Source organism: Euprymna scolopes, chromosome 33, assembly GCF_053919585.1.
Source record: "Euprymna scolopes isolate OS-2025 chromosome 33, ASM5391958v1, whole genome shotgun sequence".
NCBI classification, from domain to species: Eukaryota; Metazoa; Mollusca; class Cephalopoda; order Sepiida; family Sepiolidae; genus Euprymna; species Euprymna scolopes.
The window spans coordinates 48,297,543-48,309,744 of NC_136514.1; the positions used below are offsets into that span (position 1 = coordinate 48,297,543).

At 31.8% G+C, this 12,202-nt stretch overlaps 1 protein-coding gene across 1 annotated transcript in view; it reads right to left on the reverse strand.

Moving 5' to 3' along the window:
• Nucleotides 1-12,202, reverse strand: part of LOC145258210 (C-type mannose receptor 2-like) — a 445,837-nt gene that overhangs the window by 202,513 nt on the left and 231,122 nt on the right. The window contains exon 9 of the mRNA XM_080116148.1: nt 5,794-5,923. Coding sequence (XP_079972274.1) covers nt 5,794-5,923 — 130 coding nt within the window. The remainder of the gene's footprint in view (nt 1-5,793; nt 5,924-12,202) is intronic.

Genomic DNA, 12,202 nt, shown 5'->3' on the forward strand with positions numbered 1-12,202 from the left:
CGAAATTTTCTACCATTCAGTTAAATGAATTTCTGCTATCGTTACAGATGCATATAACAATAACAATAACAATATTAGCTATATATATATATATATATATATATATATATATATATATATACTGGGTTAGAAAAGAAAGTTCTGGCAAAAATTTTAATTTGATTTCAAATGAAGTATTTTTTAAATAAATTTTTGTTACAATACCTTTACTTTATATACATTTAAAAGGGCGTTCTTGCTCTATCTAACTGATTAAATTACAATCGTTTTTAGTTATATCTTCTTTTCAGAACGTTGAGTAAAAGATGGAAAAGGGCAAATTTGCACAATTTTCTTATTTCAATTCAAGCAGGTCCTGGATGTGACCTTAAACTATATCCAATGGTGAGGCCCCAGCTTGCGGGCTTTGGGGAGTGTGGAGCCACCCCTTAATTGCTATTGCTCCCAGGTCCACTCGGACCCGGAATGGTAGTGCCTGTTAGGGTCCTAATTATGGGTTAAATAGAAATCGACTTAAAAAATATATATTCTATCAAAAACTTTTTCTTCAAAATCACTGGATTCGGCATTAAATAACCTGAAAAGAGTTGATATGCCGTAAAACAAAAACAACCAACCAACTATCAATTCAAGCTAGGTCGAAAAGTTTCTTAAGCAACTCGCGACACCAAGGAAACACTATTGAATGTAGAGCACAATGGTGGTTTAAGAAATTTCGTGGCGGCGACGAGAGTCTTGAAGATGACGAACGTAGTAGTCGGTTATCGGATGTTGACAACGATAAATTAAGAACCCTAGTCGAAGCCAATCCACGCACAACTGTCCGAGAAGTTGTTTCTGAATAAGACGTATACGACGATTTCCAACCACGAGAAAGATTTGAAAGACAAAAAAATTTGCTAAATGGTTGCCTCGCGAATTAACCGACAACCAAAAGAAACGCCGTTATGAAGTGTCATCTTCCCTTCATTTACACAACAAGAACGACCCGTTTCTCGACCGGATCATGACTTGCGATGAAAAGTGAGTCCTTACGACAACCGGCGACGCTCAGCTCAGTGGTTAAATGCTGACGAAGCTCAACGACACTTCTCGAAGCCAGAGTTTCACCAAAACAAGGTCATGCTGTTTGGTGGTCTTCAAGCATCTCGACAACTTTCTGCGTGGGAAATATTTCAACAACCTAAGCGATATCGAAAACGCCTTCAGCGACTTCATCACCATCATAATGCAAGATTTTTATGTTACTGGCATAAATACATTTCTTTTACGTTAACAAAAGTGTATTGATTCTGGTGATGCTTCCATCAATAAATTTTTGCTTAAGTCGAGATATGTTCATCTGAATTTAAAAGTTAAAATGGCAATAACCTTTTTGTCAAATTTATATATATATATATATATATATATATATATATATATATATATATATATATATATATATATATATATATATATATATATTATACACAGGTTTTGGCTACATATTGGCTTGTTTAAGAACGTCCATGAACAAAGTTCTTTTCTCATAACATTCCATCTGTTGAACAAAAATACCACAAGATTGCTTCAAAACAAACTCTAATATTAATGTCCTACGTCTAATGTAAACAAATATCTGTTGAATAATCGTCTGCGAATTCCAATCCTCTTCTGGCGGAGATCAATGTTCGAGAATAGTTTAATCTTATCTTCAATTGCCTCTCATGATAAGCGACCACCAACGAAGAAGAAGAAGAAGAAGAAGAAGAAGTAGAAGAAGAAGAAGAAACCTCACCAGGACGCTCCAAAGTGGCAAAAATGAAAAGATGGTTGAATCCGAATAGACAGAGAAAATAGCGAATTGTCACATGACCAGATTTTTTCTTTTTTTTAGAAAAATAAAACTATAAATTAGTTCCTATAAATGTTGCAATTTGCGTTCTAGTTTTCTTGTTTGGATTTATTTAGTTAGTTATTGATCCGTTTGACCTTTTATTATCTGACTGGAAGACACTATTATGAATCAGTTACCGATGGAGACGGTATTATACACCGGTACTCGGTCAAGTTTATTTCTCAGGTCAGCTACTGGATATAGGTCAACTAGCTATTAATTTAGCACCTTAGTTGAATGCGTTCAATTGTCAGTATTGTAAATGCGATAAAAATCTAAAAAAGTAAAATGGCTTCTATAAGTGCGATAAATTTTGGTTCTTGTTCAGAATTTCCCCTGTATTAAAAATAAAAATAAAGAGAAATCTGCATGATGTAAGTAACCGTGATGAAACTAAAATATCATATTCCTAAAATCACAAATTGAGTAAGTAGTTTTAAAAACTCAATTTTAAGCGATTAATGGGAATTCGTAGGCATTACAACCTAAATCTTGCAAGTTTAAATTACTGAGTTATCTCCCTTTGTTTTTTGTATTTGTTTTCATTTTTTTTTTTTTTTTGTCGTTAGAGTGGGGTTCATTTCTCGGTTACTCATTAAATTTTGTTTTTACATTTCAAAAATTAACTACTTTATCAATTTACGTAATTTTTGGAATATGATATTTTTTGTTTCGTTATGGGTTATCAACATCATGCGGATTATTCTGGTATTATTTATTATTGCATCGACTGGCTGACAATGATAGTTACTGGCGGTTAGTGTTGTTTGGAGGTGGTTGCTTACATTTGCTCGCGTTTACTGGAGGACACTGGCTGCCTTTCCAACTGTCATTGTCGGTTTTCGGCGTTCATTGTCAGCAAGTTGGACTGATCTTAAATGAAATTGTCATGACCAGTATGAAGCCGCACTTGACTACTTTGAAATAACCTGTCTTCAATAATCTTGCACTGTCATCCATTGCATGGTAGTGTCAAACAGTGGCGGGCACTGCTGGACACTGGCGGTCATGACGGTGATTAACAACGAATTTCAGGTGATTACTGTCATTATTGGGTAGTGGCGGTCAGCGGTACGGAGTAGCTAGAGATGGTGGACAGTGACGGGCACTATTATTTGGAACCGATTATTGCCGTTTTAAAGCGGAAACTGCGACCTTGATGTGATTAATTAACTTTAATATAAGGATAGATTTATTTAAAGAAAAATGGAGGAACTGTATTTTATTAGCAAGGGTATGTTGTCTCCGGGGTATTTTTGTTTAAGAGAAACATTTTAAAGAAACGAACGCTGAGATATTGTCTATTAATTAAGATTTCGTTTTAAAATGAGTTCATTCCCTACACTTATTCAATACATTTTTTCTTTAGAGCATTTGCAAAAAAAAAAAAAACTATTGACTCTTTAATTTTTAATATAGGCTGTGGTTTCTTTCTTTTGCAAGTAAACAAACGTAGACGTCGTGTTTCTATCTTAAGTTATTGTTTTTATAATTCAATCTATACGATTATGCGATTTATATCAAACTAGTGGGGGTCTCCGGCGTTGCTCGGGTATGTGAAGGCGTAAAAAGGAACACGAGAGGGTTAAAAAAAAAAGTTGTAGTAGCTAGGGGGAATCAAAACAACAGTAGTGTAAAAAAAAAGGTTATAGTAGGCAGGCAGGCTTGAACCCGTAACGTGAAGGAGGAAAAAAACATAACGTCTTAGCCGATGTCTTCACTGCGCAACCGGAAGTCGAGAGCGTTGAAATTAAGCATAGTCAATCTAACGGTGATGATGACTTGCTATAATGTCGGCGAAAAGAGCGACTCCTCCTTGTTCAAAGCGTCCGAGTTGAGGGTGAAGAATTGAATGTTTTTGGCTAATTTTTCGATAATGGTCGTCCGAGAGATCGAACTTAAAAACGATACCGATCTGGTCAGGATCCGTCGCGTGTGTCGAAAGTTTTTGCAGACTTATGTAGAGGTTCGTATTTCTTGGGTTGGTGGGGGCCTTTATTTAGTGTTAAGCGTTTAATAAGCGAACACCGAGATAGGAACCTGCTAAATAAGATCCCGTTACAAAATGAGTTCATTGTCTATGATTAATCAACGGAATTTTCTCTTCTACTCATAATATAGGCTGCGTTTTATGTTTGTAAGAAAACTTATTAATAATCAAATGCAAACATCGTGTGTCTATTATGATATTTATTTTTATTTTTAAACTAGCCTGGGTGCCCGGCGTTGCCCGGGTGTTTGGAGGTGGGTGCTGAGAAAAAAAAGTAGTAGTAGGCAAACAGAAGGAAGAAATAACGTGAAAAAAAACCTGACGTCTTTGCTGTTGCGCCCATCACCAAACCGGAAGTGACGAAGTTTTAAATTAAGGCTAGTCAATCGAAAAGAGGAGATGACTTTCGAAAATATCGGCGGAAAAAAGCGACCCCTCCCTGTAGAAAAGTGGCCATTTGAGGGTGAAGGAATTAATGTTTTTAGTCAATTTTTCGATATTCGTCGCCCGAACGGTCGAGCTTCAAAACGATATCGATCTCATGAAAATCCGTCACCTCTGTCGAAAGTTTTAGTCAGACATGCAAACACACATACATACATGTAAAAAGACAGGTGAAATTTATATTATAGATGATTTCATTTCAGCGATTTATATATAATTTTAATGTATAAAGGAATACATGTCTAAAAAAGATGACAAAAACTTTTGGCCTCCCAAGAAAAAGGTATACTGGATCGATATCAAAATGTAAATTATCTCAGTCCAGAAAGATTTATATAAATGTGTATTTTGCAATGTAGGGTGAGATTTTTTTAACAACAAATGAAAGGAAAGATCAACTTTAGTGTAAGACCAGATAATACACTTTATTCCTAGCCAAATGGTCCAGGACATTTTTGAAAAAAAAAAGAAATTTTCTGAATGTCTTGTATATATACTGCATTATTCACTGCAGTAGTTATTGTGCTATTGCTGCTTCTTTGAGACAAGCGTATCGTCCTTTTTTCATTACAATTTATTCAATTAAAAAATGGAACAATTTATGAGACCGGAGCGATTTACAACGGATTCAGAAAGCGATTCAGCCGACAAGTGCTGGAAACATTGGCGGGAGACATTTACAAATTTCATCGGGGTCCTTCATTACGAAAGATCGGGACGTCCCATCAATAAGCGTGGGCTCCTAACCAACTACTTGTTTCACACAGTCAACGAAATTATCTGGATTGCGTTACCTACTACGAAGCAATCGATGTACTGAACACTACATACATAAAACCCAAAAATGAGATATTTTTTAGACACCTACTAGCAACTCGCCGACAAGAAACAGGCTAAAAACTAGACCCTTTCCTTAACAACCTTCGGACACTGGGCAAAGATTACTAGACGGAAACTTATCGTCCTGTTTTCATTACAATTATTAAAACATTAACTTTATCAACAAAAAATATTGTTTTGTTCCGTTAATAAACAAATACAGACCTTGTGTGTCTATCGTTGTTTAATTTGGTAAGTATATTGAATTTTTGCGCGTCGTCTGCGTTTTACGAGCTCTAATGTATTTTGTAGAGGGGAAGGTAGTTGTCATTTTATTATATTAAAGAATATACGCACTTTACCATAAAGTGCCACTGGAGACAAGTACGATTTATAGTAAAACTAACAAGCCGCTCGTGCGTGGTCCTCCTTTGCTGCTGCATGTGAGATGGCGCCACAAAAAATTAGTGAAGAAATGATGAATGTGAGAAGTGTGAAGGTTGAGTTAGTCCTAAAAACAAATATTACTTCCGTCATAGTTTAAAAAATTGAGTAATTTGATTTGAGCTTATCGCATTTTTTCGCTCTTTTTTGCCCAATCATTTGACATATTTCGACATTACAATTATCTGCTATGAATTGTCTACATGTTTTCTGCATATACCTGTCTAAGTCAGCAAGATGTCCCCCTTGATGACGGCAGTATTTTTCGGCTTCAGGTTGACTCAGACGGTACATAGAATTAAATTGAAAACAGCTTTCTTGGTGGAGTTCCCATCCGTCCTGGCAATTTCCTGTAAACAGATTTAAAAGATTAATCAAAAACATTGAAGTCGTCATTATTGTAGTAGTAGTAGTAGTAGTAGTAGTAGTAGTAATAGTAGTAGTAGCAGCAGTTTAGTAGTCCTAATAGTCTTATTAGTAATAGTAGTAGTAGTAGTAGTAGTAGTAGTTTAGTGGTTTAGTAATAATAGTAGTCTCCGTTGTCGACGCAATCATAATGATAGTTAGAGTAGTAGTGTACTGTTATTATTATTATTATTAGTAGTAGTAGTAGTAGTAGTAGTAGTAGTGACACTGTAATGGTAGTTATGGCGTCAGAAGCATTGTTTTTTTGTTTTTTTTATTCATCTCAAACAAGGTATTTCCAAAAAGGTGTAAGTGGCAATAGTGAATTGTAAGACAAATCTGGATAGAGAGTTTGGCTGTTAGGTGCTTGTTCACATTACATTTTAATTTCTGCGCGATGCTATGATCGAGGGAAACAGAGAGAGAGAGAGAGAGAGAGAGAGAGAGAGAGAGAGAGAGAGAGAGAGAGAGTGAGAGAGAGAGGACTCAAAAAGCTAACACTCTGCGGAAAGAAGTTATTAAAGTAAAGGATATTTCGGCGTCTGGAGACCTTTACAGAGAAGGGGTGGAATTTTGTTGTTCAAGTGGTTCGTATTTTTTTATCAGAGGATGCAAGTGCATTATGTTCGTCAGAGCACATTTCGTAGAAGTACTTGTAAAACAAGCACAGTTATGCAATGATATGTCTATGCGACCCGAGTTGAGTTTGGCCTGCGATGCGGAGCTTATTTGTTAGTTAATGAGCTAGTTAATTATCTAGTTAGTAGTAGTAGTAGTAGTAGTAGTAGTAGTAGTAGTAGTAGTTAGCATAATAGCTAGTTATTAGTTGAGTAGTTGAGCTGGTAGTATAAAATTTAATAATAATTATATGATGTATAGTATTAGTATATATGGCACAATACTGTTGACACACCGGTTTCCGCTAGATCATCAGAGTTAAGCAACGATGAGCCTGGCAAGAAACAGAGAAACAGAAAGGCTAGGCACAGTATGTAGCGCGCCAGGAGTATATTTTGTATGTATTGTGTATAAATAAAGTATATTCTGTATGTAGTGTGTATTAATAAAGTATATTTAAGTATGCATTGTGTATTATGAAGTATATTTTAGTATGTATTGTGTATTAATAAAGTATATTTTAGTATGTATTGTGTATTAATAAAGTATATTTTAGTATGCATTGTGTATTAATAAAGTATATTTTAGTATGCATTGTGTATTAATAAAGTATGTTTTGTATGTATTGTGTCTTAATAAAGTATTTTTGTATGTCTGGTGTATTAATAATGTATATTTGTATACATTGTGCATTAATAAAATATATTTTGTATGTATTGTGTATTAATAAAGTATAGTTTGTATGTATTGTGTATTAATAAAATATATTTTGTATGTATTGTGTATTAATAAAGTATATTTTGTATGTATTGTATATTAATAAAATATATTTTGCATGTATTGCGTATTAATACAGTATATTTTGTATGTATTGTGTATTAATAAAGTATATTTGCATGTATTGTGTATTAATAAAGTATATTTGCATGTATTGTATATTAATAAAGTATATTTTGTATGTATTGTGTATTAATACAGTATATTTTGTATGTATTGTGTATTAATAAAGTATATTTTGTATGTAGTGTGTATTATGAAGTATATTTTGTATGTAGTGTGTATTAATAATGTATATTTTGTATGTATTGTGTATTAATAAAGTATAGTTTGTATGTATTGTGTATTAATAAAATATATTTTGTATGTATTGTTTATTAATAAAGTATATTTGCATGAATGGTGTATTAATAAAGCATATTTTGTATGTATTGTGTTTAATAAAGTATATTTTGTATGCATTGTGTATTAATAAAACATATTTTGTACGTATTGTATATAAATAAAATATATTTCTTATGTATTGTGTATTATTGAAATATATTTTGTATGTATGGTGTATTGTTAAAGTATATTTTCTACGTATTGTGTATTAATACAGTATATTTTGTATGTATTGTCTATTCGTAATGTATATTTGTATGTATTATGTATTAATAATGTATATTTTGTACGTGTAATGTATTAATAATGTATATTTCGTATGTATTGCGTATTAATAAAGTATATTTTGTACGTATTGTGTATTAATAAAGCACATTTTTATGTATTGTGTATTCATAAAACATATTTTGTACGTATTATAAAGTATATTTTGTATGCATTGTGTATTATAAAGTATATTTTGTATGTATTGCGTATTATAAAGTATATTTTTATGTATTGTGTACTAATGAAGTATATTTTAAAGTATATTTTGTATTAATAAAGCATATTGTGTATGTATTGTATATTAAAAGTATATTTTTACATGTATTGTGTATTATAAAGTATATTTTAGTATGTATTTTTAAGTATATTTTGTATGTATTGTGTATTATTAAAGTATATTTTAGTATATTTTCTATTAATAAAGTATATTTTAGTATGTATTGTGTATTAATAAAGTATATTTTGTATGTATTATAAAGTATATTTTGTAAGTATTGTGTATTATAAAGTATCTTTTGGTATGCATTGTCTATTAATAAAGTATATTTTGTATGTATTGTGTATTATAAAGTATATTTTGTATTAATTGTGTGCTATATAGTATATTTTGTAAGTATTGTGTATTAATAATGTATATTGTGTATGTATTGTGTATTAATAAAGTATATTTCACTATGTATTGTGTTATTATAAAATATTTTTTATTTATTGTGTATTAATAAAGTATAGTTTTTATGTATTGTCTATTAATAATGTATACTTTGTACGCATTTTTTATTAATAATGTGTATTTGGTATGTATTGTGCATTAATAAGGTACATTTTGTACGTATTGTGCATTAATAAAGTATATTTTCTATGTATGTAGCATTATAAAGTATATTTTATATTTATTGTCTATTAATAAAGTATGTTTAATACGTATTGTGTATTAATAATGTATATTTTGTATGTATTGTGTATTAATAAAGTATATTTTAGTATACATTATGTATTAATAAAGTATATTTTAACATATATTGCGTATTTATAAAGTATATTTTGTATGTATTGTGTATTATAAAGTATATTTTAACATGTAGTGTGTATTAGAAAGTATATTTTAGTATGCATTGTTTAAGTATATTTTGTATGTATTGTGTAATAATAAAGTATGTTTTGGTATGTTTGTGTATTTTTTAAGTATATTTTAGTATGGATTATATAGTATTTTCAGTATGTATTGTGTATAATTAATGTATATTTTAACATGTGTTGTGTATTAATAAAGTATATTTCAGTATATTTTCTATTAATAAAATATATTTTAGTATATTTTCTTTTAATAAGCATATTTTAGTATGTATTGTGCATTATTAAAGGCTATAAAAAAAGGACCATAGGCAAACAAACGTTTATTAACTAATATTTAATATAACAATAGATACCGTACCGAAGCGGCGCTAACCCTAAGCGGGTTGAACCGGCTTTTTCCGGAGAAGAAAGTTCAATGGGACTTGTAAATTCACAAACAGTCCCTAGTCGCATGTGTATCTACGTTAGGAGAGATGATGACATTATGTTTTTGCAACTCTTTAACGGAGGTGTCGGCATCCTCCTACACACGACGCCTGGTATTCCCAAACGGTTACCCATCTGATACTGACCAGACTCAACGTTGCTTTACTTCGGTGGTCTAACGAGAAACGGTGTGCTAATGTGATTATGCCGTATATATCAGAACAGATAGATACTAAGGGATGAGATGCTTTTGACAGATTCTCAACATCTAGACAAAAAAAAACTCACAAATAAAGAGGAAAATGAAGTGGTAAGTTTCCAATTTTATGCAAACAAAAAATTGGTAAGAGAGATCTTCCCGATATTAAAACTCATGTCATTCGATACCAGTATATTTGGCGCTTCTCCACTATTAGGACGAGATTTTCTGAAATCGTAATACTGAATTTCACATGGAAACAATGGTATCTACGTATTCCTCGTATTTTTAAGATGATCATATTTAAAAAAATATTACGAAAATCGATAAGGTATAAAACTTATTTATTAGAGAAAATAAAAATAGAATTTAAAACAAAAACGCTCGTAAAACCCAGGAGAGTTCAAAAGGGAAGTAATTTTCCGTTTCGATTTAAAAAAAAAAGATGGCGGCAATTTTTCACCTGCTAACATGATTTAAGGTGTTTATTTAATAATTCAGTAATATTCAGGTAATTTCAACTACATAATTTGGAAGAATAACATTGTAACCCATTAGAATTGACAAAAAATCAGTTGAAACCATTGTTTTTTTTATCAGAAAACTCCATTTATCGCCTAAAATATTTCGTCCAATAATGTAGAAGCACCGTATTTCTTTTCTAAATAGTTTGTAGCGTCTTGATATATTATTCAGTGGTAGGTCGCAAGAATCATTTTATACACATGCTTTTTTTTTTCTTTATCAAACTTGCTGTAAAGAAATTTTAAAGGGTTTTGAGTCGTATTAAAACTAGCCAGGGTGTCCGGCGTTGCCCTGGTCTTTGTAGGTGTGAGTTAAGAAAAAAATTGTAGTCGGCAGGCAGACAGGCTCGAACCCGTGACGTGAAGGCGGAAAAGTACACATATACACACACACAAATATACACGGTGCTAGTTGGCCGTTGACCCAGAAAAAGAGTTCATTCGCCCTTTGGAAGGTCTTGTTTTTAATCCTTCAGGGAGACTAGCCGCCCTCCTCACCAAACAAGTCTGGTGGGGGAACCAGTTTAGTCGCCGGTGACCCGACCATGAGGCAGGTAGTACTGGGTTACATGGTACCAGTAGCATATGACATGACCTGACATACATACATACATTTAAACAGATTTTTGCTCTTTGTGTTATAGAAAATGTCATTCAGAAAAGAGGTTAGGATTTGTTTTTTCGAAGTCTAAGTGGGTTACTTTTATTCGTGTAAAAATGTGATCATTATTCACTACTGGGTGTTAGTGTTAATTTTGGGAGTAAGGTATAGGAAAATTACGAATTAGGTTGCTCAGGACTATGAAACAATGTCATTTGGTCAATTTTAAACTTGATCGAACCTTTCCTTATATAATGTGCGCTTCCATATGTGGCTTAGGGCTTTATGGAGTTGCTAATATTCGCATTATTACAATTTTAGTAGGTTAGGGCTTTATACAAGTTTTTTTATTTTTTTACAAGTATACTTCTATTTACGAGTATATGTGTCTCCTCCGAAATTTAGTATATATATATATATATATATATATATATATATATATATATATATATATATATATATTGAGGTTGCTATTTTTCAAAGGTAGGGTAACCAGTGAAATATAACGAGGTTTATACAAGAGTGCTCAATACAGAAGTAGAGCAAGTTACATTTTAAATTTGTCTTTACATAAGCAGTAGTTTGTTGCTACACAGTCATGAGCATGTTTCAGTCTACTAGTATTTAATAACTAGAGACCTCTTCAGGCAACAAACCTTATTTTCGAAAACGGAATTCTAAATGAAGAGCGAAAATTAACTTTCAGCAAAAGAAGCCTTCTTTTTTTTTAACGGGCCATGGGGGGTGAAGATTTAAACTCTAACCCCTAACACCAACAGAAAAATGAATAAAGACATCGATGAATAACGAAATAAACAAATACGAAAATAAATAAACTAACAAATTCGCACCCAATTTAACCCTGTTCTCCGCGAAGCCGAATCTTCGCCCTGATGACCCGTTTAAATAAATAAAAAAAAGCCTTCTTTTGCTGAAAGTTAATTTTCGCTCTTCATTTAGAATTCCGTTTTCGAAAATAAGGATTATTGCCTGAAGAGATCTCTAGTTAGTAAATACTAGTAGACCGAAGCATGCTCATGACAGTGTAGCAACAAGCTACTCCTTATGCAAAGACAAATTTAATATATATATATATATATATATATATATATATATATATACTCCTACAAATTCGTTTTTCTTTTGCGTGTATTGATATTCATATTAAAAACCCTCTTTTCTATTTATTTAAAAAGAAAATACAATTTTCTTATATATGGGTTGTGGGATTGCATGCACTAGCAAAAGATCTAGCTAATTTGCATATTCTTTTAAACATTCATTTTAATTAATTCCCTATTAGTTTTTTCGGTTTTCTTATGGGATGATCATCTTTAGTTAACTATAACGTGTA